The sequence below is a fragment of the Balaenoptera physalus genome, assembly GCF_965194825.1.
Source record: "Balaenoptera physalus genome assembly, chromosome: 15".
Lineage (NCBI taxonomy): Eukaryota > Metazoa > Chordata > Mammalia > Artiodactyla > Balaenopteridae > Balaenoptera > Balaenoptera physalus.
In genome coordinates, this window is record NC_138894.1 from 71,311,580 (window position 1) to 71,339,010 (window position 27,431).

Here is a 27,431-nt window from a genome sequence, read left to right on the forward strand (position 1 = left end):
ATCATCAGCAAAACACAAGGCTGAGCCCTCACAGCCACAGCATGGGAGGAAGAACTACTGAAGCAATGGCGCTGAGCTAGAAAAACAGCTGGTAACCTAGCCATTTCCCATTCCATCCGAAAGCAACAGTCAAATTAAAGCTGCGCTGCAGACAGTTTTAAAAGTAGAATTTATAATGCAGGAACATGTATTTGAAATTTTCAAATTCCAATTTAAAACGCTCTTCTAAAATGAAGAGAAAAGGACAAACTGATGGGTAAGAAAGCATTCGTTTTTATATCCCAGATGTATGAAAGAGTTAAATACAAAAAAAAACCTCACAAAGATAAAATACTATAAGAAATATAAATATACAATTGTTCACAACAGAACAGGGAAAATGACCAAGTATAAAGCAATGAAAGAAATAACAGCACTATAAAATTAAAAGGCAAGTTAAAGAATGGGGAAAGCATTTATAAAATATCGATCAGTGATTATTATCCTTAGTATACATAAATCAGTTAGAAAAACTTTACCTCAGGTAGGTAAAAAAAATATCTCACAGAAGAAAGGAGATAAATATAAAAGAAGTTAACCTAATATTAAATGCAAATTAAATATTATTTTCTTCTTATCAAATTAACAGAGAAAAATATGAACATGAGTTTCTTTTTGGAGAGAATGTTAGGAGCTAGGAGGTCTCATTGGGTGCTGGTGGAAGCAGAAACTGGTACAACATTTCTGGAAAGTAAGGAGCTCACATATGTTGTTAAGACCCATAAAGCTGCTAATATCCTTTGATCTTGTAATTAAATGTCTTAGAATCTACTCTAGGGACATGATCATTGATGAAAAGAAATGTTTATATACAAGTTTATTCATAAAACATTTTTAACGGCAACAACAACATAGGACAGAGTCTATCTCCATAATTAGGAGCATATCTTTAAAAATGTATGGTACAATCATAATACTAAGTGAAAAAGTAAAGATAAAAGCATATGATCTTATTAAAACACTTAAATACTGAAAACTTAAAAAAGAAATAAACCAAATAGCAACTGGCTGGTTGATAAATGATTTTTTTTTTTCACTTCTTAACATTTTCTAAGTTTTTCAGATTGAGGACATATTACTTTTAAAATCAGAAAAATTGTTTGCAGTCAACTATTTGAAGATATGAAAGTAAAAAATTATTCTACTTGAGGGCTTCCCTGGTGGCGCAGTGGTTGAGAATCCGCCTGCCAATGCAGGGGACACGGCTTCGAGCCCTGGTCTGGGAAGATCCCACATGCCGCGGAGCAACTAGGCCCGTGAGCCACAACTACGGAGCCTGCGCGTCTGGAGCCAGTGCTCCGCAACAAGAGAGGCCGCGATAGTGAGGGGCCCGCGCGCTGCGATGAAGAGTGGCCCCCACTTGCCACAACTAGAGAAAGCCCTCGCACAGAAACGAAGACCCAACACAGCCAAAAAAATAAATAATAAATAAATAATTTAAAAAAATATTATCCTACTTGAGTATATACCTAAGTATATTCTGCACTCTAACAGCAATGAATAAAACTGTACAAAAGTGGAATAGACATTCATAAATATTCTAAAATATACTGAAAAACTTGTAACATTTAAATAATTCTTCAAATTGACAATTAAGAAAGCTGAATGTTTTACTTTAAAATAAACTGTTTGGCTTGAAATGATTAAAAAAAATTACTTAAGAGAAAATGCTGCTGATAATTATTAAGTTAGGAAATATTTTAAGTTAGGAAACCATAGCAATTTTCAACAATTACAGCTGCAATTGAAAACAATAAAGCAAACAAAAAAATCCAAACAAAAAAACTTTAAGTGCTTTTTAATCTAACCAAGATTTTTTGTTTGTTTGTGTTTTTTGCATACAAAGCTGTGTTTGTTTATCTTCAAAAACTCTGGAGACCCTGCCCAAAAGTACAATCTTCTGGACGTGAATTCAGAGATTCTGTTGAATGAAAAATAAACACTTTGAACCTAATCCCTTCCTCAAACACAAATAGTACATTGCCAGTTGTAAATGTTCCTATCTGAAGATTGACTTTTCTACTGCTTACAGATAAGTATTGTATACAGTTTCACTTTTTATTATGTGAAAATAGAATTTAGACCAAAACATTTTAGATCTCAAACTTAACTTTTGGTGCATTTTACTTTCCTTTCATTCACTATTCAGTGAAAAAATCATAGGAAAACATTCTTTCCAAAATATATATAAAAAAACAAGTTAGGGGTGATATAATCAAAAATACTCTAAAAGGTGGGGGTGGGGAAGAAAGGAAAAGGAAGAAAGAGATGAGACAAATGGAAAACAGAATTAGGTACAGATTTGAACCTCTCAAATACCAGTAATTAAATGTATACAAACTAAATTCTCCAATTAAAAGACAAAGATTGTCAACGTGAATTAGAAAAGAACTAATATATCCTTTTTACAAGAGAAAGAACGTTCAATACAAGAACACAGAAAGACAGGAAAAGATAAGTTGTGCAACAGCAAACGAAACCATAAACAAGACGAAAAGACAACACTCAGAGTGGGAGAAAATATTTGCAAATGAAGCAACTGACAAAGGATTAATCTCCAAAACTTACAAGCAGCTCATGCAGCTCAATATCAAAAAAGCAAACAACCCAATCCAAAAATGGGCAGAAGACCTAAACAGACATATCTCCAAAGAAGATATACAGATTGCCAACAAACACATGAAAGAATGCTCAACATCACTAATCATTAGAGAAATGCAAATCAAAACTACAATGAGGTTATCATCTCACACCAGTCAGAATGGCCATCATCAATAAATCTACAAACAATAAATGCTGGAGAGGGTGTGGAGAAAAGGGAACCCTCTTGCACTGTTGGTGGGAATGTAAATTGATACAGCCACTATGGAGAACAGTATGGAGGTTCCTTAAAAAACTAAAAATAGAACTACCATATGACCCAGCAATCCCACTACTGGGCATATACCCTGAGAAAACCATAATTCAAAAAGAGTCATGTACCACAATGTTCATTGCAGCTCTATTTACAATAGCCAGGACATGGAATCAACCTAAGTGTCCATCGACAGGTGAATGGATAAAGAAGATGTGGCACATATATACAATGGAATATTACTCAGCCATAAAAAGAAATGAAATGGAGGTATTTGTAATGAGGTGGATGGAGTTAGAGTCTGTCATACAGAGTGAAGTAAGTCAGAAAGAGAAAAACAAATACAGTATGCTAACACATATATACGGAATCTAAGGAAAAAAAAAAAAAGCCATGAAGAACCTAGTGGCAAGACGGGAATAAAGACACAGACCTACTAGAGAATGGACTTGAGGATATGGGGAGGCGGTGGAGTGAGATGTGACAGGGTAAGAGAGTGTCATGGACATATATACACTACCAAATGTAAAATAGATAGCTAGTGGGAAGCAGCCACATAGCACAGGGAGATCAGCTCGGTGCTTTGTGACCACCTAGAGGGGTGGGATGGGGAGGGTGGGAGGGAGGGAGATGCAAGAGGGAAGAGATATGGGAACATATTGTATGTGTATAACTGATTCACTTTGTTATAAAGCAGAAGCTAACACACCATTGTAAGGCAATTATACTTCAATAAAGATGTTTAAAAAAAAAAAAAAAAAAAAGAAAAGACCTAATATGTATTGAGAACTTAAATTCCCACATACTATACTTGGCTTTTTGTACATATTCATTATTTAACCTTAACTTCTTTGTGAGATAATTGTTATTATAATTCACTAGATAAATTATTTTAAGGGAGAATTGGAGAGATTAAATAATATGCCTGAGAAATTAAAAAAAAAAAAAAGAAAATATATAAAACAAAATCCAGAAAACTAACATTAGAAACATAAATCTCCAAAATAATGGAGATTATAAAATACTCCCTCAGTAAATTATGTAATAAGCAGGCAAAAAAAAAAATAGGGATATAGATGATATGAACAACACAATTTACAAACTGATCCCAATTAATATACACAGGTCCAATGCAGAATATACATTTCTTTCAAGTACACAAGGGATAGTTACTAAAAGTGACCATATTCTGAGCCACAACAAACTTTAAGGATTGAAGTCATTGAAAGTATGTTTAGTTGACTAGTGATAGAAATTAATAACAAAAAGATAGGTAAAAATCTCTAAATTTCTAGATATTAAACAAAACAACTCTAAATAATTCATTGGTCAAAGAAAAAAGACAATGGACTTGAAATAGTTTTATCTGAATAACAAAAAAACATCAGAACTTGTGAATGCAGTAAAGCTATTCTTAGTCATAAATACATATATTAGAAAAGTTTGAAATCCAATGATCCAAGGATCAATCTCAAGAAGTTAGAATTAAGGACAAATTAAACCCCAAGAAAGTAAAAAGTATAAAAGCAGAAATTAATATAATCGCAAACAAAGAAAACTTAACAAAAGAAAGTTTTTTCTTTGCAAAGACCAATACACCCTAGGAAGACTAAGTGAGAGCAAAACAGAGAAAGCATAAATTACTAAAATAAAAAATGGAAGGCATTACTACACATTCTACTGACATTAAGAAGAGATAAGAAGATGATATTATGAACACCTCTGTGCCAATGCACTGGAAATTTTACCTAAAGTGTATAGATTCCTTGAAAAACAAAAGTTAACAAAACTGACATGAAAAGTCAAAAAACAATGTTATTTTATCTTTTAAGTACATCTTAACTACAGTTTAAAAACTTTCATAACACACACACCCCCAAAATAAAACAAAACCAAAAATTCCAGGCACAAATGACTTTACCTGTAAATTCTTCAAGGAATCCGAGGAAAAAGTAACACCAATTTAACACATACTTTTTTCAGAAAAACCGAAAGAAGGGATACTTTCAACTTATTTTATGAAACCAGAACCACCATGACTCCACAACTTCACCAGGACATTAAGAGGAAGGAAAATTTACATGAACATGGACGTAGATATTCTAAAAAAATGTTATCAGTTTGGCTCCCGGGATATGTAAGAAGGCTAATACATCATGACTAATGGGTTAATTGTAAGAATGCAAGGGTATTTTCACTAAAAAAAAAAATTAATATGGCTGGAATGCACATGTGATGGTGACCACTAGAGCTACCATCTTGGACCATGATATGGAAACCACATGTCAAGGAGAGCAGAATAAAACAGATATTGTCTGGGTTCCAGTGCTGTACACTTGCATTCTGAACCCTCTATTACTTGTGCTTGAACAGCTACATAGAAGCAAACTTTCATCTTGTTTAAACAAATCAGTCCATGCAATTCACATTAACAGAATAAAGGAGAAAATAATTTTTTTAATAGACACAGAAAAAGCATCTACTACAATTCAAAACCATTCATAGTAAAGACTTCGCAAATCATAAATAGAAAAGAATTTCCTTATCTGATAAAGAGTACATATTAAAAAAACAAAACTATGGCAAACACCATACTTAAATATTAAATACTTTCCCTGCTGAGATCAGGAATGAGACAAAGAAGCTAGCTATCACGACCTTTATGTAGTAGAGGTCCTAGAAAGACTAAGATAAGAAAAGTATAATTATCAAAAGAAAATAAGTAAATACTTTTTCATCTACAACATAATGGTTTATGTACAAAATCCGAAAGAATCTGCAGATAAACTACTAGAAATAACAAGTAAATTTAGTAAGGTAATAGATACAAGGTCAATGTACAAAAATCAAATGTAGCTCTATGCACTAGTAACAAACAATTATAAGGGTAAAAAAAAAAAACACTTTAAGTACCATTCACTACAGTACAAAAATATTAAAAACCTAGGCATAAGTCTAAAAATGTTGTGTAAGACCTTACACAAAAAAGCTGCAAAGAAACACCAGGATAAATGAAAGAAAACCTAAGCAAATTGAGGGATATGTCTTATTTATGGATTGGAAGACTCAATATTGTGAAATGTGAAATCTTCCCAAATTGACCTATTGAGTCAACGCAATTCCAAACAAAATCCCAGCAGAGTTTTTTTTGTTGAAAATTGATAAGCTGATTGTAAAACTTATATAGAAATGAAAAGGGCCAAGAATAGGCCTGACAATCTCAGTGAACAACAAAATATAACAATTTAGAATTTGCAGCACCATATATTTAAATTGATTATAAAGCCACTGTAATTAAGAGAGTATGCTATTGGAGCAAGGGTAGATAAGTAAACCTATGGATAGAATGAGGACGAAATAGACCCATATATATTTGACCACATGCTTCATAACAGAGTTACCAGTGCCGATCAGTGGGAAAAGGCTGCTCTTCTCAAACAGCCATGACCCAAATGGACATAGGAAAAAAGTATTGAGTTGGCCAAAAAGTTCATTTGGGTTTTTCCAGAAGATGGCGCCATAACCCAAACAAACTTTTTGGCCAACCCAATAAATCTTGACCTCTATTTCGCACCATATGCAAAAATCAATTTCATGGCAAGGACAGATTCCAAATGTAAAATATAAAATAAAGCTTTCAGAAGAAAATATAAAAGGTATCATAATGACTTCAGGGTTTTCAAAGATTATGGACACAATAAGTACTGATCTCAAATGAAATAATTAAAACACTGGACTTCATTAAAATTAAGAACTTGGGTTCAACTGAAGTTACCATGGAGAGAACTGTTGTGTAGGGTACCTCCTTTTGAAGAGGTTTGTTATACAGAAGTAGACAAATGAAACAATACTGAAAGAGCCAATATAAAGGTATGAAAAGTTGTTGCACATCAGTCCTCACAAGGGAAATGCAAATTGACACCACAGTGAGATACCATTACTCAGCATGGCTAACCTTTAAAAGGACTGATAATTCCAGCTGTTGACAAGATGTGGCACTGCAAGTCTCACACTTAACTGGTGGCAGTGTAAATTGGTAGTCTGAAAAACTGGCTGTATTTATGAAAATGAGACATACATATGTTCTGTGACCTATAAATTTCACTACCAGGTAATATCCAACAGAAATTAGTGATTACATCCACCAAAAGGTATGTTCAAGATTACTAAGGCTTTATTTACAACAGTCCCAAACTTGAAGAAATCCAAATGGCCATCAACAGTAGAATGGATACATAATTGTAGTATATTCATACAATGAAATACTGTACAGCACTGAAGATGAAGTACTGTTACATATAACACAGGTGAAGTTTATAAGCATAATGTTGAATGAAATAAGCCAGACACAAATGAGTACCTGCTACATAATTCCACTGATACAGTGTTCAAAACCAGGCAAAACAAAGCCATGGTAATGAAGACAAAATAGTGGTTATTGCTGTGTGTGGGTATGGGGCTGGGGGATGGGTAATAATCAGGAAGAAGCTTGAGAGACCATTCAAGGGGCTCATTACCTACTGTGCTCACTCTGTAAAAGTTTATCAAAAGTACCCTTATGACTGATGCACTTTTCTTTATATATTTTAAGCAATTTAAAAAATTTACTTAAAAAAAATAAAAAGCCAATCCACACTGCTGTATTTCCTGGTTAAAGACCATCTTACACATTCAAAAGCTCATTCTGTCTCCCTTTCCCCTTGGTAAGAGATGTATGCTTATTAGACTAAACTATTAATGGACTCTTAATAGAGTTATTTTTCTGTTTTTGTTTTTTCTTAAGTAGGAATACAGGTGAAAATAAGAGAACCAATGTAACACAATACATCTTTTCTTAAAATTTGAACATTTCTATGTGACCCACTGCAAGTCAAGGGAATCATTTGAATACTGTCCAGACTATGCTACTATTTTTTGTAGAAGGTGATGGAGAATTACTATGGAATGAATTTTTAAATCATTTTCTTAGAATTATAACAGCATTGCTGTATGTTCAGAACAGACTGGAATCCTAATGTTCTAGGATATAGGGTTTTAGCAATCATGAATATTTAAACAGACACATGTGATGTGCAAAGGGAGGTCATATTTGACTATTAAGCATTAATGATGACTGATCTGGATCAGTACAGGCCCTTACTGGCAACACTCCCTCCCACGTGCATCTGAACTGCTGAGAGTGGGTTCCTAGTTCTCCTCTCTTTCCCCACCCCACATGCCCTTCCATAAGTTTAAAATTAATACAGCTAGTAAATGTTCTTCTACATGAGGGTAAAATATAAAATTAATGAGTTTTTAAATTTTGTGGGTTTTTTTTAAGACCCCGAAAAGTCCTAAGAATTTTTCCAGTATTTAAATTATGTCGCTTCTCATTTCCATTTGGCTTTTGAAGACAAGGAAGTGGAATAAATGTACAGAAGATTATCTCTATTATTCAAAATAAGGCCAAGGATGAAAATCCTCATGAATGAAATAATTTTAGATCAACTGCTTTAAGAAAAACTTCAGAAGAGTGTTTTGGCTTTCACATTTCAAACCGTATTAACCAGCTCATGCAGTGAAAGACTAAGAAAATGGGGAAAGTGGTCTGTCTCACTTCTCCTCAGGTTCTGTAGCTGGAAAGGGCATCTGTGTCATTAAACAGCTCTGAAAGCCTGCAGTTTGCACTGGGTACAGATCTTTCCCCTCAGAAAACGGAGACACAGGTGGAGGGGAGAGGTGCTGCCTGGGGAAGCCACTGCAAGCACCAGATGTTTGTTCAATTACGATAAAAACCTCAGTATTATCGGTGAAAATCCACAACTGAGTATCTGTGACATTTAAAGGAAAAACTCTGAGTTAAGTTGAAAAGGTAGTATATTTTTAATGAGACACCAAACACTTTTTCTTTTCACAAAAGCAAAACTTGTAAACACAATAAATCATCCATGCTTCTTTCGAGAGAAAGAGAATCAAAGTGATTTCTGAACTTAAAAAGCCATTTTCTTCCTATTTCTTCCCACGATGGACTGAAAAAATGTTATATAAAAACTGGGAAACTGAATGAGAAGGATTTGAATTTGCCACAGAAAAAAAACATTTCTAAAAATTTAAAGAGAAGAAACTGGAAGAAAGCTTTTAAAAAACACTTTTCTACTCCCAAAGGTAAAGAATAATCCTCATTTACCATCATATAATGGAATATCACAAAAAGTGGAGTATTTGAATAAATTCTCCATTTTGAATAAATTCCATGCCATTAAGAAAAAGTTCTTTAGACACTCATGGAAAATATCTTGAACTCCAATTGCCTATTTCTCCTGCCACAATTACTTGAAAAAGATACTATGTGTGTTTTTACATTGTATCCGTTTTGAAAACGCACTATTTTGTCTTATCACATCTATTTATAACCGTTCGGATTATCTCTGCATTCATTTAATGGTTTTGCATTTTAACACCTGAGCTTTCCTAAAAAATATCTCATTCTAACTTCAGAGTCATGCTGTACATTTTCTCTTCTCATACAGTGTCTCTTACACTAAGAGGTGCTGCCAGTGAGACGGGGAGAAAACCCTAAGCACAGGCCAAATACATCAAACCCCAGATTCATCTTTTTGACACTTGGGCCCCAGAGGCAATATAGGATCAGCCAAAAAAATTCCCATTTTTTTTTCACTATTCTAATTTTTCTCTTTCTATATTCAAACAGGAGGCCAAGAAAGATTAGTTATGAAACCACAGAAGATAGACAGTGTACCTCTAGAAATAACAGTGTCAATACTTAAATGCAAATAAGCATTAGCATGAGCGATCAGTTTACTGGCAATTGACACATGAAACGCTTAAAAACTTGAAATACCTCAGAGGTGAATGGGGAAAGTTAGTCACATGTAATGCTTAGGGAACACAAAGGGTGAGGAATTTAAAGCAAATTATGTATAAATGAGTTACTGTACCGTATTCTACATGACTTTAATAAAATTGGGGGTTTAAAAATGGAAAAAATATAGTAATTTGTTTATATCCAGACCTGGACTTAGAACTACCAGACAATTTAATTCACAAACAATACAACTGTGTGCCATATATTTTCTAAGCACAGATCATATAAAAATAAATAGATGTTAAATGTCCCCTTCCTTTTAGGTGCCCACATATTAAGGGAAACAAACAGCAATAACTTGAGTGCCCGGGTAAGAAGTGCTAAAATACTAACAATAATTCACATTCATCGAGCATGTTCTAGGGGCCAGGCTGCATTCTAAGTTGATACTTGCCAACACATTATCAACATACTTACCTCTCCCAACAAACTCCAAGTAAGTGCTGTATTTTATCCTCATCATGCAGTGAGGAACTGAGGCATGTGAGCATCTTACTCAACTGACTCAAGTCCACACAGCTTGGAAGCGCTGGAGTAAGAGTTCAAGCCCATGTAACCTCAGACTCCACAGCCTAACTTCTTAACCATTGTTGCACCAAATTACTAAGCAGGGTGTGCTTTAGGGAATTAAATCCTCAAAAAAAAAAAGGGAAGGCTTTGCAGAAGTGCACAACACACTCAATTATGTCTGTTTCCTGACAGTCCAGGATGAGTTACAGACAGTTCATCATCCTTCATTCGTTCACAAAGTATTTATTGGGCCCTAACTAATGGCACAAAGTAATGAACAAAACAGATGAAGATTCCTGTCTTATCAGCCTTAGAGTCTAGCAGGGGGGTCGGACAATAAACAATAGATAAGACACAGAAGGAGAATAAAGTAGTTAAAAAAAAAAGCAGGGAACGGGAATGTTGGGGGTGAGTGAAGGTGAGAAAGGGTGATTAGAAAAGGGTTTACTGACAGATGAATGGGTAAAAAAGATGTGGTACATATATACAATGGAATACTACTCAGCCATAAAAAAGAACAAAATAATGCCATTTGCACCAACATGGATGCAACTGGAGATTATCATACTAAGTGATGTAAGTCAGAAAGAGAAAGACAAATACCGCATGATATCACTTACATGTGGAATCAAAAATATGACACAAATGAACCTGTCTATGAAAGAGAAATAGAATCAGGGACACAGAGAATAGACTGGTGGTTGCCAAGGGGGAGGAGGGTGGCAAAGGGATGTATTGGGAGTTTGGGATTAGCAGATACAAACTATTATATATAGAATGGATAAACAACAAGGTCCTACTGAATAGCACAGGGAACTATATTCAATATCCTATGATAAACCATAATGGAAAAGAATGTATATATATGTATAACTGAATCACTTTGCTGTACAGCAATAATTAACACAACATTGTAAGTCAACTATACTTCAAAAAAAATGAGAAAAAAAAGGGCTCACTGAGAAAGTGATGTTATATAGAGACCTATAGTAGATGAGAGGTGACAATCTCTGCACTTCTTATTAGTATAATAAATTTCCTTATAGTAAGCTGCTCATTGCAGCCAAAAGCATACCAATTAGTACTTAACCTACCTATAGGTTTGTCGTGAAGATTAAAAGAGAAAATGGGTACAACACACTTAGCATAGTGCCTGGCTCCTAATAAGAACTCAGTGAATGCTGGCTATTACTATTACTGCTGTTGTTTTAATAAAGTCATGAAATCAGATATGTGAAGTATCTCCAGTCCACTCACACTGGGCGTCCAAGACAATCATATGATATTCTCTGTTAGATGCCTAAAAAGTAACTGATTCTGGAATCAATATATTAAGCATTACAATGTAGGTCTAAAGTATGAAAATATTATTCACAACAACCTTCCATGATCTCTCAAGAACTTGGGTTGTTGATGACATCAAAAGACTGGTCAAAGTAGATGCAGGAAGCTCTCGGTGCCCCAGACATGAGCTGGGGGAGGGGGGGCCACAGCAGGAAGTGTGAAGGGCAGCCCGCCTATTCACAGACTTCCCTTTCTGGCAGTTTCATGTCTATTTTTTTGGCTACAAGGAAAAGTGTTTACTTCTTCTATGAACAGATGATTTTCCATAGCTCTGGGGTTTTAAAAGGTCAGCAGCAATAAAAGGCTTAGGAAGAGCTCTTGAATTTTTTTTGCTACCATTATGAATTTATAAAAATGTTCATATACGGAGGACAATCAAACAACGCATGGAAAATATGTATTCCAGGTCCAAAAGCAGCTTATTCCAGCAAGATTTCCTCAGCTCTCTCCCTAATGATTTGATCATCCATTTCATTCACTTCTGCAGAAGTACATTCACAGGAGGAGAGAGTGTGAAGAACAGTAGCCTTTACAGCAAGAGGCCACTTCCCTTCCTCACCTGGAATGTTGTCTGATTCTTTTTTACACAAGGGAGGGAAAGGATCCTGTTGTTGAGCTGAATTCCCTGTCTTCAGAAAAGCAACACTCCGGCTGTGTTCTCTTGCTGGGTTTTTCAGTTTCCAACTCTAAAAGTACTAAAAAAAACCTAAAAATCTTTGCGCCAAGCAGCCAGATGTAATATATTATTGTGTCAGGGTACTTCAATGTCCTACTTGGCTAAGTCATTTTCAAAAATATTTTCTCTTCGGTGATAGACATAAAGTTCTATCTCCATGCCACAAAACCACCAACTGCCTTGGAGTGTTGTCAGCAATGGTTTTATACTTTCTTTCTACACTGTTCATAGAAAATGTACCTCAAAGTCTGAAAACAAAACCACACTAGCTCCCAGTTCGTTTTTATTTCTTTGATTTGGCAAAGGTTGCCTTTACTGTTTTTTCTGGTTCCCAGTGAACACAAAATTGGCCTAAGAGTTTGGACCCAACTTCTTTTAATCTTTCTGATATCACTGTTCTCAGTCAACTTCAAGAAACTAGCCATCCTTACCACTTGCATTTGTTGTGTTTTCCCTTCCAAATGAATGAGTTAGCAAGAAGTGGTTTATGGTAGATATCTAAATAGGTTACAGGATTAGAGCCTTTACAGCTGTTCAACAATAGGACTTGATTCTTTGAGTGCTTTGGGATTCAGAGTTCAGCCTAGATGTTCTAAGAAGTCCCCTTCCAATCCTATAGTTCTCAATTTTTAAATCAATATGAGAGTTGTTTTGAATATGAGAGAAGTTCCTGATCACATACTCCATCTGGGGTATTATTTTGAAAAGTGAGAAATATAAACAACAAAATTCAGGGGAGAAAAAGACAGCAGTCGAATATAGACTTGAACTTAAAGGTTTTGATTTTTTTTTTTTTTCTGATGAAAAACAGGTAATGCCAGGAATGCCTGATTTTTAAAAACAGACTTTAAAGAGCAGTTTCAGGTTCACAGTAAAATTTCACATAAAGTTTCCATATTCCCCTTGTTTTCCCAAAACCATCCCCTAGCGTCGCCCACTGTCAACATCCCCCACCAGAGGGGTCCATCTGTTACAACTGATGAACCTACACTGACACATCATGATCACCCAAAGCCGATAGTTCACATTAGGGTTTGCTCTTGGTGTTGTACTCTGATTTTTTATTCCCCTGTCTGGACAACAGAACTCATGTTGGTAGTGGGAAAAAGGCCTTTAGCAGATGATCTCATGTCCTCTTGTCTATTTATTGACAGGCTATTATCACTTAGCCAGGAGATGATCAGTTTGAAAAAGAAAAGCACTTAACATGGCTTTATCTGTTACTCAGACACAATTTTAGTATTACTTTCATTAACCCACATTACAGAGGCAGAACAGCCCATTGTGACTGCCCTAGTCTGTACTGTACCAGCTTCCATTCTTCACTCCAGCCCTCAGAACCCCATTACTCCACTCTTTTTCATGGGGTTTATCACTGTCTAGCATATTACGTAGTTTGCTTATTAGTTTATTGTCTCCAAGAAACTGGGGATCTTTTTTTGTTCACTGACACAGCCTCAGTTCCTAGAAGAGTGGCCAGAACATAGCACACACGTAATAAATATTTGTCAAATGGATGAATGAATGAGGCTGCTTTCTAAAGGACAGGGCTTTAGGGAGTGCTTTTGGTCATGGTTTGGAGGCTTAATTAGCCATGACTAAGCAGGTTCCGTAAGTCACCAACGCTCCCTCTGTGTTGCCGGGCTCCTCTGAGGTCCCTGCTAGACCAGTGTGCCCGGTCTATTATGTGAACAGACTAGAAAGCACAGTGGGGTCTAGAGATGCCCAATGTCCCCAGTTCTACTTGTTGTCATACAAGGTCTCAGTCAACCTGGACACCCAACTGGGAGAGCACAGCCATTCCTGGCCAAGAGCAGCCTGCCCAGAGGCACGTGAATGGAGTGATGCCAAGTCAGAGACCAGGAGGCATTTCTCTATGGGAGTCAGGGGACGGACACGGTGACACTGAGGATACAGTCACACGTTTCCCTATTCTTCTTCCCACTCACTCACATTCTGCTGATGATGAAGAAACCAAACCCTGAGTCAGCTTATAAATGAGATGATACATATTTTTCCTATGAATTAAAATGCCGCAATTTAAAAAGTGGGGAAAAATAAAGGGGCCAAAGAATTGTAACTTTTTAAAACAAATCGATAAGATAAATTGAAATATAAAACAGTGAGCTGAATGAAAGAAGAAAAAATTTCCTTTGTTTTCCTACACAAGATAAAAGCTCTGGCTAGAGGGTGCAAAGGAGGTGGCAGGAAATGATGAACTGCAGTTATGAGAAGAAAAGAAAGAATTACCGAGAACGACCGAGGTGGAAGTAAATCAGAAGGGTCCTGCTTCCCTGTACTTTCCTGACATCCACATATAGGACTTGGGAAAAAAATCCTGTGCATTATAAATTATATATGGCATGCCATACCCTGCACTTATTTATATCCATAAAGTATAACCATGTTATATTAGTTAAATACAACAACGTAATTTTCTATATGTACTATTTACTTATTGATCCCTGAATCCCTTCCTAGAATGTAAGCTCCATGTGCACAAGAACAGTGTGTGTCTTGACCTCGGAACAGTAATGGTGCCTGGCACAAGACAGGCACTCTGTCACTGCTGAGGGAATGAATAAATAAATAAATAGCTGCTCATCCATCACTTCCTTCCCACTCCACTCAAACTTCAAATGACACTGTTCTTCTTTATCTCACGTGGGAAAAACAAGATGTTTCTCCATCCTCTCCCACATACGTGCTCCCAGAGCAGCACATACATAAGGGAAAGGAAGGAGCCAGTGGTGCTGTTTGTATTTCCAAAGAATCGGCCATGCTACTTGATACCTGAGACAGTTCACGTTGACAGAGTACACCTCTTCGTTGTGGTTCAATAACTCTCCCAGTCATAGGAAATCAGGGAAGGGCCCTCCTTCCCTCAGCTGGGTGGGATTCCTTCAGCCCTGCTTAAAGCAGGGTATGCCAGCCCTCACACGTCCACGTGGCTTCCACTGCTTTAATTAGAAGTTCGGAAGTAAGCTGGTAGATGGGCATGAAATAAGGGTGCCAGCCACTTCTCAATGTTAATTCAAGTCCTATGCACATCACCTCCATAGCTAAATCCCCATCACACGGACTAGCTTCGTCCTACACCACTGCCAAAGGTAGAACCAGGACATACTGCTACTGTCACAAGTTTCAGGCTAAGTCCAACGACGGAAAATTTGGACCAGTTTAATATATTGGATTAAGACCACAAAAAATGAAAATCTTGCAAAGCTTATTCTAAAAAGAGATTAACATGCCTAATAATTAGGGAGCTTTCTAGTTATACCGCCATATATCAGCACAATATTCTAAATTATCTACTTTTTTTACTTTTGTAAAACTGTCCAGATTCTGGAGTAAAAAATATGGAACAAGTGTCAAAGACAGTATACTAAAGTACAGTAATTTACAAAGCACTGGAAGTTTTCTAAAAACACATTTTAAAATTCCAATCGCTGCCCAGTAAATGACTAACAAAATTAGAACTGCAACTAAATTAGAGTGATTATGTAACTCTGGAGTTGCAGAAATCAGGATTTTAAAAGATACAGAATTAAAGAAAAATTATAAAGTACAAAAGAAAAAATAAATGTGAATATGCTTATATTGGTATATTCTTCTGGAGCAATGGCTTTGACTGGTGAGCACTTGAGGTGACTGACATTTTTTCTGAATATAGTTTTTGCATGGCACAGCTATTGGCAGTTGTAACTGGGACCATTTTTCAGCAAAGGAAGCCCTTACTATCCATGTTTTAGAGCTAGCTGAAGAAGCAAACCTGCACCTTTCTAGGAGGCTGGGAAATGCGCATTCTGCAAATTCGTTTCGTCAGTGACCCAGGTGGGCTAGCGCCCTATTCCCTCCACCAGGGAATACTGTGATCCCCCCAGAATGTATGCATTCATGCCCTGTCTTTCTTAAGAGCTCTAAATATAAAATTAATTAAAACTTGAACCACTGAAACATGGAGTAAACCTCTCATGGTCATCTTTATGATGTTTTTCTCCATTTCCCCACTTTTGATCTCTTTCAAACCCCTCAGAATCTGCTTGTTTAAACCCCACCCTGGACTATCTCTCTTTCACTTGAAACCAAATCTGGTATCAATGTTTTGTCTGCTCAGCAAGAGAGCAATTTCAACAATCTCCTGCTTTTTATAAGATCAGTTTATTCTTCCCAATGTAATAATTAGTTTCAGATGAACCTGGTTACCATTCCTCGGCTTGAGTCCACTGTGGTCTGGGTTAGGAGAGCACACACTTCCTGCTGCACGATTTTTTAGAGCAAAGCATTTGGATCCTATCATAGGCCCAGAACAAAACCTTCATACTTCTTTAAAACATAGCTGGGTTTTGATAACCTAGATTCACAAAGGGATGGATTAAAATTATGATTATAGGAATCTTCTCGGTTTACTTTTATAAAGGTTCAGATGAATTATTCCTCAATTTATCAAACTATAATAAGTCATCAAGATATAAATCTTATGAATATAACCAGTGCTGTATCCCTGCAAACATACAGAGGTTGCCAATGGGAAGCCCACAGTGTTATCGTAACATCTTACAAGTTAATTAGCTTTTAGGACATAATAAATACTGATAGATAAGAAAATATACTGGCTTAGAGCTAAGGATATGAGAGGAATAACTCTGGAAAGTCTCTGCCGACAGTGGTACAGAGAAACAATCAAGCAAGGCATTTTTATAAACAGAATGATTCAGATGGTCTATATGAAGCATAATCAAAATTGGCAGAGTCTCGAGTTACATCAGGATGTTGCCCCCGTTTTCCTTTAGGTCTCCCATGTGCACCTAAAATCATCACCTCCCACACATTTTGACTTGTACCAGTAGTGGAATCACCTGTGAGTATTTTCACCATCATGATGGCCGGTTATCCTGTTTGTAAATCCCAGCCACCCCGAGCTGTGATTTCGGGTAGGGGTCACCTTGGTGCATACATGTTCTAAGGCCTTAATTCATGAGTGTCTTTCAGTGTCTCAGAGCCTTTGCCTATTAAAATAGAGAGTGATCTCCTCTCTGCTTTATCATGCAATAATTATGTGATGTCTTATGGTTTGTCTTACCTTCACATGTATGTCCATCTGCAGAGAGTGAGAAACCCTGCTCGCAGACGCAGTGAAAAGAACCGTCTGTGTTTAGACACTCTCCATGAGGACCACAGAGTCCGGGCTGTTCACATTCATTAATATCTGGAATCGAGAAGAGTTCCACATACTTGAAAAAAATCTGTTTTGTTTTCTTATGATACCAGACGTACAAGAAGAAAAATCTATTACAAAATGGTCAGACACTTATTTGGTGGCACAACTATACAGTTTGTACACACACCAGACCACAAGACAAGTTGGACTGTCAGGAGAGAGAAACTACTTAAGTTGAATCACAGGAACTAGCCAAAGTTCAAACCATTTTCAACCTAAAAAAAAAAAAGCAGTTTCATAGTTTCAACCCAAAGGTACCCTTTTTTTAAAAGACATACTGGAGGCTTGAGGGTCTACAATCAAATAAATCCTCTGTGAAATATTCTTCAGTGTGGATATTGTGCTCTCCTTTGTCCTCTCCCACCACCATGCAAACAACTCTCCTGTGGCCTGTACGTCTCCCCATGTCCGTGCCTATCCTATCCGTGAACTTCTTAAGGGCAAGGCTGCACATGTCTTACAGTGTTTGGCTCAAAAATGGCACTTCTCAGATGTCTGAATATACAAATGAAATAGACTACAATCTGTATTTCACTGAAAATGGATACAAGAAATAAAGTACAAGAAAAAGGCCTTTTATACCAGGGAAAGTCTTAATATTGGCACAGCTCTGTGATGATGAAATTAGTGAATAAGCATCAGGCGCTCAATGCAGTACCCAACACAACCAAGAGTCAAAAAGTGGTAGCGACTATTGCTATGAACAAACCATGCGGTAGTTGTGTTGACCATCTCATACTCTGCTTGCCCTCAGTGAAGAATGATTATGCCCCCTGTAGCCAGGGTGATGATGCACTCCTAAACCCTGATAATGCCGGAAGTATTTGGTGTAAACGCAGTGTTCTTTCAAACTAGTCCCAGTTATGCTGGCTAAGAGTGCCCAAAGTGGACAACATACGGAATCATGGAGAATGGTTCACCCGTTCACACTGGTGCTGACACATGCAACTGCCTACGCGCACTGCATTTTAACTGCTGTTTGTCTCATCTGTGTCCCTCTTGCACTGACTGCTTCTTAAGGAGAACTGCATATTTTAACTCTCAGTCCCCAGCTCCTGGCACAGCAAGTGAACAGCGTATTATGAATGTTTGCCCACCAAAAAATTTCACAGTTTTGTTCATTCTCTAATAACTGAAGAGTGATTGATTGAGGTTCTCTTAGTTAATTGGGGTCATAAAAAGTATCACAGGTCCTTGGCACCATCCAGGCAGTAGCCCTACTAAGGTCATTTTCCTATCTTTCTGAAGTCTCCTAGGTCCTCCTCTTTATCTCTTGCTAAAGAGGTCCTCAACATATCCTCTTAAAAATCCATCTTTAATTCAATTAAAAACTTTTGCCGAAGGCTTCCTATGAGAAGGCTGAGTAGGAAGGGGCCCTTGACATTATGAAGCTCACAATGTAACAGGGGAGGCAGGAACCAACATGAATAACTGTAAAGCTTAATGGGAACATGGAAAAGGTACAGATGATGGGACCTTCCTAGTGACCTCTAGAACATGCTTAGCCACCAACCCGGCAGCTCACCTCCTCCAGACAGTCATCCTTTCCCCGTATCCAGGATCTCCTGGGGCTCTTCTTTTTGCCCTGTTGATCTCACTGTGTAGTAGGAATTCTGGCAATATTACTGATTAAGCCATCTCTATATTAAGCCTGAACTCCTTACCCTTCCTTCTGCCATATATTGCAGGCTAACTGGCTTATCTACTGCTGAACCCAACTAAGAAATCAAATAGGAATTACTCATTTTCTTAACAATTCTCCTATTCTTCTAATTGTCACTAAAATATTTCAAGGAAGAGCAATGAATCATTTTCTACTTTACTATTTCTCAACATGATTCCACTCTGTGAAATTCTTCACTTCTTTTATAAAATCTCTGGTATCCTCTGTGTTTGCTCTCTACCTACTGATAATACCTTAGGTTGTAATCTTTCTTGAACTCTGACCTTCTTTCACCCGTTAGCTCCATTCTTTCTTTCCAATCTGCTGCCTAGAATCTGTTGCCCTCTACCTGGGCAGCAAAGTGCCATAAACTTCCACTGGCCTGGAGATCAAGTCCCAGGTCGATATCCATCTTGTAGAGCCCTAGAGGTTATCCGAGACCACCTCCTTATTTTATCTGTGACTCAACATGGCCCTATGAAAGCTGTCAGACTTTGCAACTTTGCGTAGGGAATAATGGGCATAAACTTCTTGCTTAAAGAGAAGTCATTGATTAACAAATAACTGTCTAAAAAGTCTGATGACAGGAACTGAAGATGAATTCCCAGACTTTTTTCCAGGAAACCACCAAGAAAGAACAACACAAATATCTGGAACCAGAGAAACATATGCATTCAATTTGGGTTGCACTTATTGAGGCATTTCTAAACTATGCTGCTAGTAACTCTGCTGAAAGCCAGACTATATTTAAGTTGGGTTTCTTTCATGGGTCCAAGATTCCACAGAAATTCACAATTTGGCACGTGTAAGTCAAAACGTGAAACTGAGTGTGTTCTGAAGATCAAATGTATGCTGCCACATTCCTAAAGAGAGTATTAACATAGAATTTCCATGCTGTCTGTATGACATCGTTAACTTTGCTGGGGGAAGAGAGTCTTACACTTTCAATTGAAAATGCCTTCCTGAATATGGAACTATCTTCAGATTATTAGGCGAGGTTTAAAGTTTATGCCTATCATGCATTATTATTCAAATATGTTCCATGGTTATTCACATTGTCATCAATTATGTTTTCAGCATTAAAACAAACTCTGAAATCTACACCCATGTACAGAATGCTGACATGATCATGGGATTAGATAGAAGTAGGCTACTAACTTCAGGCAGAGCGAAGGATCACAAAGCTGCCTCCAGTGACGTGGCAAAGAGAGATCATTCAAAACAAGGTGAGTGCGCATGATATTATAAACAGACTCTAATCAGAGAAGGTGGGTGATGGAGCATATTCACAGATAGTATTTTTTAAATGGTACTCTATCCCACTTCAGTAATATTTTTCATTCGTTTGGATATAAGTTTTTCAAGCAGACATTAATTTATTCTGGAAATCAGGAATCACCGATGTGACTGAGAACAAAGTCAATTTAATAATGATTTATAGTCAATAAAACATCATATGTTTGGAGCAGTCACATATGAGTTCCTATCAAATCACAAACACAAATTTAATACACGGAGAGAAGACAGTATAATTAATTAATCAGATGGCTAAATGAGTTTTATGCACTTTAACTCTAGAAGTGCATATAATTTGCAATATGAAATCATGGTCTCTTTATACAAGACTTGGTTTTACCTCTATTTGGTCAAAAATTTGTGACAAGAGGAAACAGAAAAAATATTACTTCTAAGCCCAAATGTCTGTAATAAAAATAGGATTCAGGTGGTTTGGGGGGTATCTCTTGGCATTTTTATATAAATCAAGATTTTATTAAGATGTAAAAGACCCCAAATGGAAATATTGTCACATAAATTTATAATTCAAACCTTTCTTCTCAACTACATTAAATCCAAGCACATTTAATTTCTGTATTGGAAATACTGAGAAATTTAAATTCACCTTGAAGGTAAATAAATATATGATATCAAATGAGGTACACACTGCAGTATATTTAAATCTTGGGATCAGTAAGGCAAAGGCCCATGTCTTTTGTATCTCAGGGACACAGAGCTGAGTGTAGATAATGACACACAGGGTATAATATTCACAACTAAGAGAATAGACACCATATTCCCTTTTAAGAATACTGTGATTTGGGACACGAGAAGGATATAATTTATGACAATCGAGAACAAAAAAGTCATACATGTCCAGTAGCAATGGATAAAAAATGACTCCAACAAGCTTTTATTTATATGTACTTTGGAATACACTACAGAGTTCCATAATGGCGGAGCAACAATGAGGAAAAAAAAATTTAACCAGTATTAGAAATAAATAAGAGTACAGGTAAGTTTGAGTTTTCAATGGGAAAAAAGGCATGGATTTATTAAGACTAATAATTATAGGAAAACTTGTGGGGCAGTTAGGTGTAGCTAAAAATGATGGAACAAATGATCTAGACAATCTGATTTTTTAACCCCAGCATCAACAATAACTCAATGTGTTACACTGGGAAAAAAAAAAATTCACTGAATCTCATTGTCTTCCTTCCTTTGGCTATAAGTGTAACAATAATTGGCATGGCAATGTACAGAAAATAGTGGGGAAAGATCTTGGGTTCAAATCTCAGCTCAATTACTTACTAGTGAGGAACGTGCTAATTAACTTCTCTGAGCTTCAGTTACTCATGCACAAAATGGATAAAAGAAAAGTTGCCTCTTCAATTCTTTACAAATTAAGTAAGGTAATTCAGCAACTGGCACATAGAAGTTATTCAGTTAAAGCTGTGCTGTGATTGGTGCTGTGTTCTTATTAGTACCTTGTGTCCACTGTACAGTCAGTCCTCCCTTACCCCCGGGGGATACATTATAAGACCCCCGGTGGATACCTGAAACCATGGATGGTCCTGAACCCTATATGTACTACTTTTTTCTTATACATACATATAATAAAGTTTAATTGATAAATTAGGCACAGTAAGAGATTAACAACACTAACTAAAAATAGAATTATAACAGTATACTGTAATAAAAGTTATGTGAATGTAATTTCTCTCTCTTTCCAATTATCTTATTGTACATATTTAATGCCTTTTTCATCTTTACTAAGGTCTTATCATGCACTGTGGCCGTAACTTTTGCAGTTTGAGGGGTGACAACAAAGCTAGAACAAATTTCTTTTTCCCTCTTTGTTCTTACCATAGATCTTAGCAACCTCAACACATGATTTTTTTTCTTTCCTTAGTAAGTCAAGAACTTTCACCTCTTCATTTAAAAAACAAAGCACCTTTATGGCTTCTTTTTGGTATATCCAAATTGCTGAATCACTACCCTTGTGCTCTGGAACTATTATTAAGTAAAATAAGAGTTACTGGAACACAGGCACTGTGATACCTCGACAGTGGATCTGACGGCGGAGATGGCTACTAAGTGACTGACAGATGAGACATGTTGGACAAAGGGATGATTCACGTTCCGGGTGGGATGAAATGGGATGGAACAAGATTTCATTACACTGCTTAGAACAGTGAGCAATTTAAAACTTGTGAATTGTTTCTGGAATTTTCCACCTAGTATTTTCTGACTGCAGCTGACTGTGGGTAGCAAACTGCAGAAGATGAAACCACAGATAAGGGGAGGAGGACTGCTGTTTAGGAGATTAAACATGATAGCACTTTGAAAAAACATAAAATCCTGTCCTCTATAATTGTGACCAAAACATTAGTGAGGTTTTTGGGGGAGAGGAGAAGCTGGATACTGTATAAAAACAGGGATCAGGAAAAAAAAAAAAGTAGATACATATCAGCTACGGGACAAAATTAAATAGACCCACGAACGAGATAAAAAAGCTAGAAGATAATTTAGAATCAAGTACCAAGGTTGGCCCGTGGAAGGAACAGCAAAGTACAGGTGATCTCAGTTACCACAGTAGCACACAAAGCTAGGACACAGTTCCAAAACACATGAGTTTCAGTTAACATGGTGCAGTGCAAAGCGAGAACTTCCTGTACTTGACGTAGACTCAAGAAAAATATTAAACAAATACAAATTGGCATAGCTCACTTACATATAAAGTGGTAAAACCGCAGACTGTCATCAGGAAGCAATGCAGAACTGAACAATAATGTAAATTATAACTTAAAAGATGGAGAGAGAAGTACCTTGACATCCTTTATTGTCATTTAGCTGGAATCCATCTGGGCAAGTACAATCATAGGACCCTTCTGTATTAATGCAGTCTCCTCCCTGGCAAACACTATTGTCCTCCAAGCACTCGTTGATATCTACAAGTCAATTTACAAAATTTAAAAGACAAACTGTATTAAGAAAGACATTTTCCTTATGTTTACACACCAGACTCACATAAATGAACACTATTTTACATCTCTCATAACGCATGATTTTAAATGGATGACAGTTTACCTTTTAGAGTTTTTAAGAAATGAAATATTTTGAAAGGATTTTAGCTTTGCACAATAAATAAACAAGTTTTAACATCAAATAAAATCAATTCAAAGAGGAAGAGTAAAGATTCTATAACAAACAGTAATTTACTTGGTTAAATTCTCCGTGATGATAGAGAATAAAATTATTCTTCAAATAAGAATATCTTGACCATCTATTTATACAAGATCCTGTATTATGCATTACAGGAAAGATTTTTAAAGTACTTGGCATGCTCCCTGCCTCCAAAGAAAAATGATTGTACCAAAAAACCCAAATTATATTAATAAGAAAAAACACAAAAATATTGAGTTGCTTTATAAGTTCAAAATAATTTAACATAAGAATTGTCAAAAAAGATATTTGTCAAAAGAATAGAACCAATTTCCAGTGTCACATGAATTTAGAGAAGAGACACTACAGGGGTCAAAGGTGGCCTGTGTAACATAAGGAACTTACTTGGAGCCTTGACAGCAGGGTGGAAAGTGGCAGAGGGGGAAGAAGAGGAGTTTTTGGCAGGCAAGGGAGTCAACAAAATCAAAAGTCACTTACTCAGCAGTTATCACAAACAGGTATAATGTTGCCTGGATTTTTTCTAACGTAGGTACTTACAACGTATATGCAACTAAAAATGGTTTACGTAACCAATATTGGGTCTTGACTGTGAGCATGTAAGACAATTAATGACCCCCCCTTGCTGCATGAACTTGAGGCAGATCTTTCACTAGGGCTGTTTATTACCTCATTTACTCCTAGTCAGAGCTCATTATTCCTAACACACTCCGTGAGCCCCGATTCTGCTGTATGTGTAGGATTCAAATCATTAGCACTGAAGAAACCTAAAGAACAAAACCTTTGTTTTCTCAGAAATTTGGCATGTTATGGCATTTCTTGCAAATAATTATGAGTGCTGCTAAAATACATGAGGAGGTCCAGGAAGAAGTGAATATGGAGACTGTTGCTGCCTTATTCGCCTCGCTGTCTGGTTGAAAATGTGGGCACAAGGAATTAAATATTCCTCATAGAACCCAAGCAACTAATTAACTGCCTTCTGTACCATTCATAGGGCAGATAAAAGAGAAGCACCTTATAATTTCATTCTATCAAAATAAATTATTATGAGGTTCACCTATGTTTAAAGTGTTTTTCTGAATACTTGATCCTAAAATGTAAAACAAGGCTGATGTGACTCTGTCACAACTAAAGTGATTTATCACTTCTTCTTTAGTGTGTTTCTCCAACTTCACTGAAGTATAATTTACATAAAACAAATGTGTCTAAGAGTCCAGTTCAATGAGTTTTGACAAGTGTAGACACATTCTTGTGACCACCATCACAATCAAGGCACAGGCATTTCTGTATCAATTTATATCTGTTAGGATCCACTGTTGGATTCTTAACATCATTGCAAATGCAATGTTTTTTAAGGAATTAATGACACACCTTTGTAAGAATGTCATTCTGTAGTGACAAACATAAAGCTTGGTGACATTTTCCTTTGTCTCTTTTTCCAGTCTGACCTTAAAATCTCCACTCCTGTTAATCTAATGCCTTAGGCGTTATAATTTCTGTGAAAGAATCCGTAAAGGAACCATCATGCACAATTAAGAAAGATAATAGCACCGAGGACTAAGTGCCTCCTGCAAAGCCTGACTATGCCAACAAAGGTTTTATTCACTGATTAGCTGACCTTCGGTAGATCAAGATTCTTAAAAGTGGAACCAAATTTAATTGAGAATAGGTTTTTAGATATAAATTCTGTGAAAATAATTCTTAAGCCCCAACTCTCTGCTTATTTCATGATTTTGAAGTGGTTGAGCCAAATGGGGATATTCTAGTCTACTGTTTATGGATCTTTGCCATAAAACATGTACTAAAGGAATAACCTGGACCAATCATTACCAGAAAGGTATAGGCCTTTCCATCGCCCCAAAAGGTTACTTGTACCCCTATTCTGTTTGGCTTCTTCTGCTCATCAAAGTGTTTTTGAGAGTCATGCAGGTTGTCATGTGTATCAATACCTCTCTCCTCATTATTGCTGAGTAGTGTTCTATTGTATGAATGTACCACGATTTGTTTACCCTTCACCTATCATGAGTATTTGGACTGTTGACAGTTTTGCTATTATGCATGAAGTTTTGATAAACATTCATGTGTAAGTCCTTGTGTGAATATATGCTTTCATTTTCCTTGAGTAAATTCCTAGGAATAGAATGGCTGGGTCCCATAGTAGGTTTCACTTTTGAAGTTTCTAATGTGGCTGTATCATTTTACATTCCCACCAGCAAGATAAGAGAGTTCCAACTGTTCCATATTTATTCTAATAGCTCCACAGCCATTCTAACAGGTGTTGAGTTGGAGGTCCATTTTTAGATTTACCTTTCTTTCTTTGCTCTTTCGGAAACTGAGACCACAAAATAAGAAAAGGCACATTTGATCATTAGCATTATGTGAAAAATCTCAATTCAAAATAGAGCAAGTAGAATCCTGAGGATATGAATTTCAGGAACAACACTCTACTACCAATATATGTGCCTCAGCATAACGGAAACGTGTCAGCTTTGTTCACCCTATCCTAAAATAATTTTCATTCACTTTGCAAAATCTAAGAGATATAATGTATATGAGAGTAAAAGGAAGCATTTTAAAAATGCTTATAAATAATTGCACAGATTTTAAAACTCAGTGCATTATGTTACAGTCTGGTTTAGTTTAAAAATTTTGCAAGATCTCTATTTTCAAAAGCAAAAAAAAGAGTAGGTGGAACATTAAGAGAGCCCAATGTGGGATCATCTGACACCACCGACGAGGGTGATATGAAAGAGGAATTTCTTCTAGGAGTTGGCCACCAGGCTTTAAGGACAGCAACAGTCAGTCGTGGTCACCTCTCCACTGAGACTGCTTTGGCGGTCACCAAGGACCTCCACCTGGCTAGATGCTATGGTCAACTTTTGGTCCTCATCTTGCCTAGCAGCAATGTTTGACCCAGGCTCATCACGCCCTCTTTGAAATGTTCTCTTCTCTTGGATTCTGGTTTTGCTCCTTCCCTTGCCACTTTTTCTCAATCCCCTCTGCTTGTTCCTTATCACCTCCTCACTTCTAAATAAATGAGGGACAAGGACTCAGTCTTTGGACAACTTCTCTCTTCTAGCTACAGTCACTCCCTTGGTGATCCCATCCAACTTCATGGCTTTAAACACTGTCTACGTGCTGATGAATCCCAGCTCAGAACTCACCCCTGAATTCCAAACACATAGGTCCAATTGCCTTTCAGATATCTTCATTTGGATACCCACTGTAGGCAACACAAACTGAAAATGCCCAAGTCAAGCTCCTAATCTCCTCCACAAAGCCTTTTCATGGAACACTCCCCCAGAAATAATCAAATGTCATCATCTCAGGCTAACCTCTGCTTGCCCACTTATTTAAGACCATCACTCTCCCTCCCTCCCTCAGCACCCGCCATGTACCCCACTTTAATTTTCCCCTTAACATTTACTGCCATTTAACAAACTATACAGTTTATTTATTTATCATGTTTATTGTTATCTCCTTCACTAAAATGTAAGCTCCACGAGGGCAGGACTTTTTGTCTGTTTGGTTTATTGCTGTATATCCTGTACCTAGAACAGTGCCTGGCACATCCTTGACACTCAAATTTTTGTTGAATGAATGCATAAATGAATAAATGGATGACTCTGACTTGGAAAGAAATGTCAGAAGGTAAGAAATACTAGCACTTCTTCCCTTTTTCGATTTGGTCTGCAAAGAAATGACCAACAGAGAAGGGCCATAGGAAGACAGAGTAAATCATGAATCTTCTTCTCAGGCTTTGCAAGGGACTAGCATGGAGCAACCACAGCAAGGGGCCGG

The 27,431-nt window shown here is 36.8% G+C and overlaps 1 protein-coding gene across 12 annotated transcripts in view; it reads right to left on the minus strand.

Annotated features, from left to right (window-relative positions):
* Positions 1 to 27,431, minus strand: part of LTBP1 (latent transforming growth factor beta binding protein 1) — a 417,364-nt gene that overhangs the window by 60,703 nt on the left and 329,230 nt on the right. For 11 of the 12 annotated variants that reach the window (XM_082426964.1, XM_082426966.1, XM_082426962.1 and 8 more), the window contains 2 exons: positions 23,276 to 23,398; positions 17,372 to 17,497 (listed from right to left, as the gene is read on the minus strand). In XM_082426964.1, coding sequence (XP_082283090.1) covers positions 17,372 to 17,497; positions 23,276 to 23,398 — 249 coding nt within the window. The remainder of the gene's footprint in view (positions 1 to 17,371; positions 17,498 to 23,275; positions 23,399 to 27,431) is intronic. The other variant, XM_082426963.1, reaches the window with a different exon arrangement.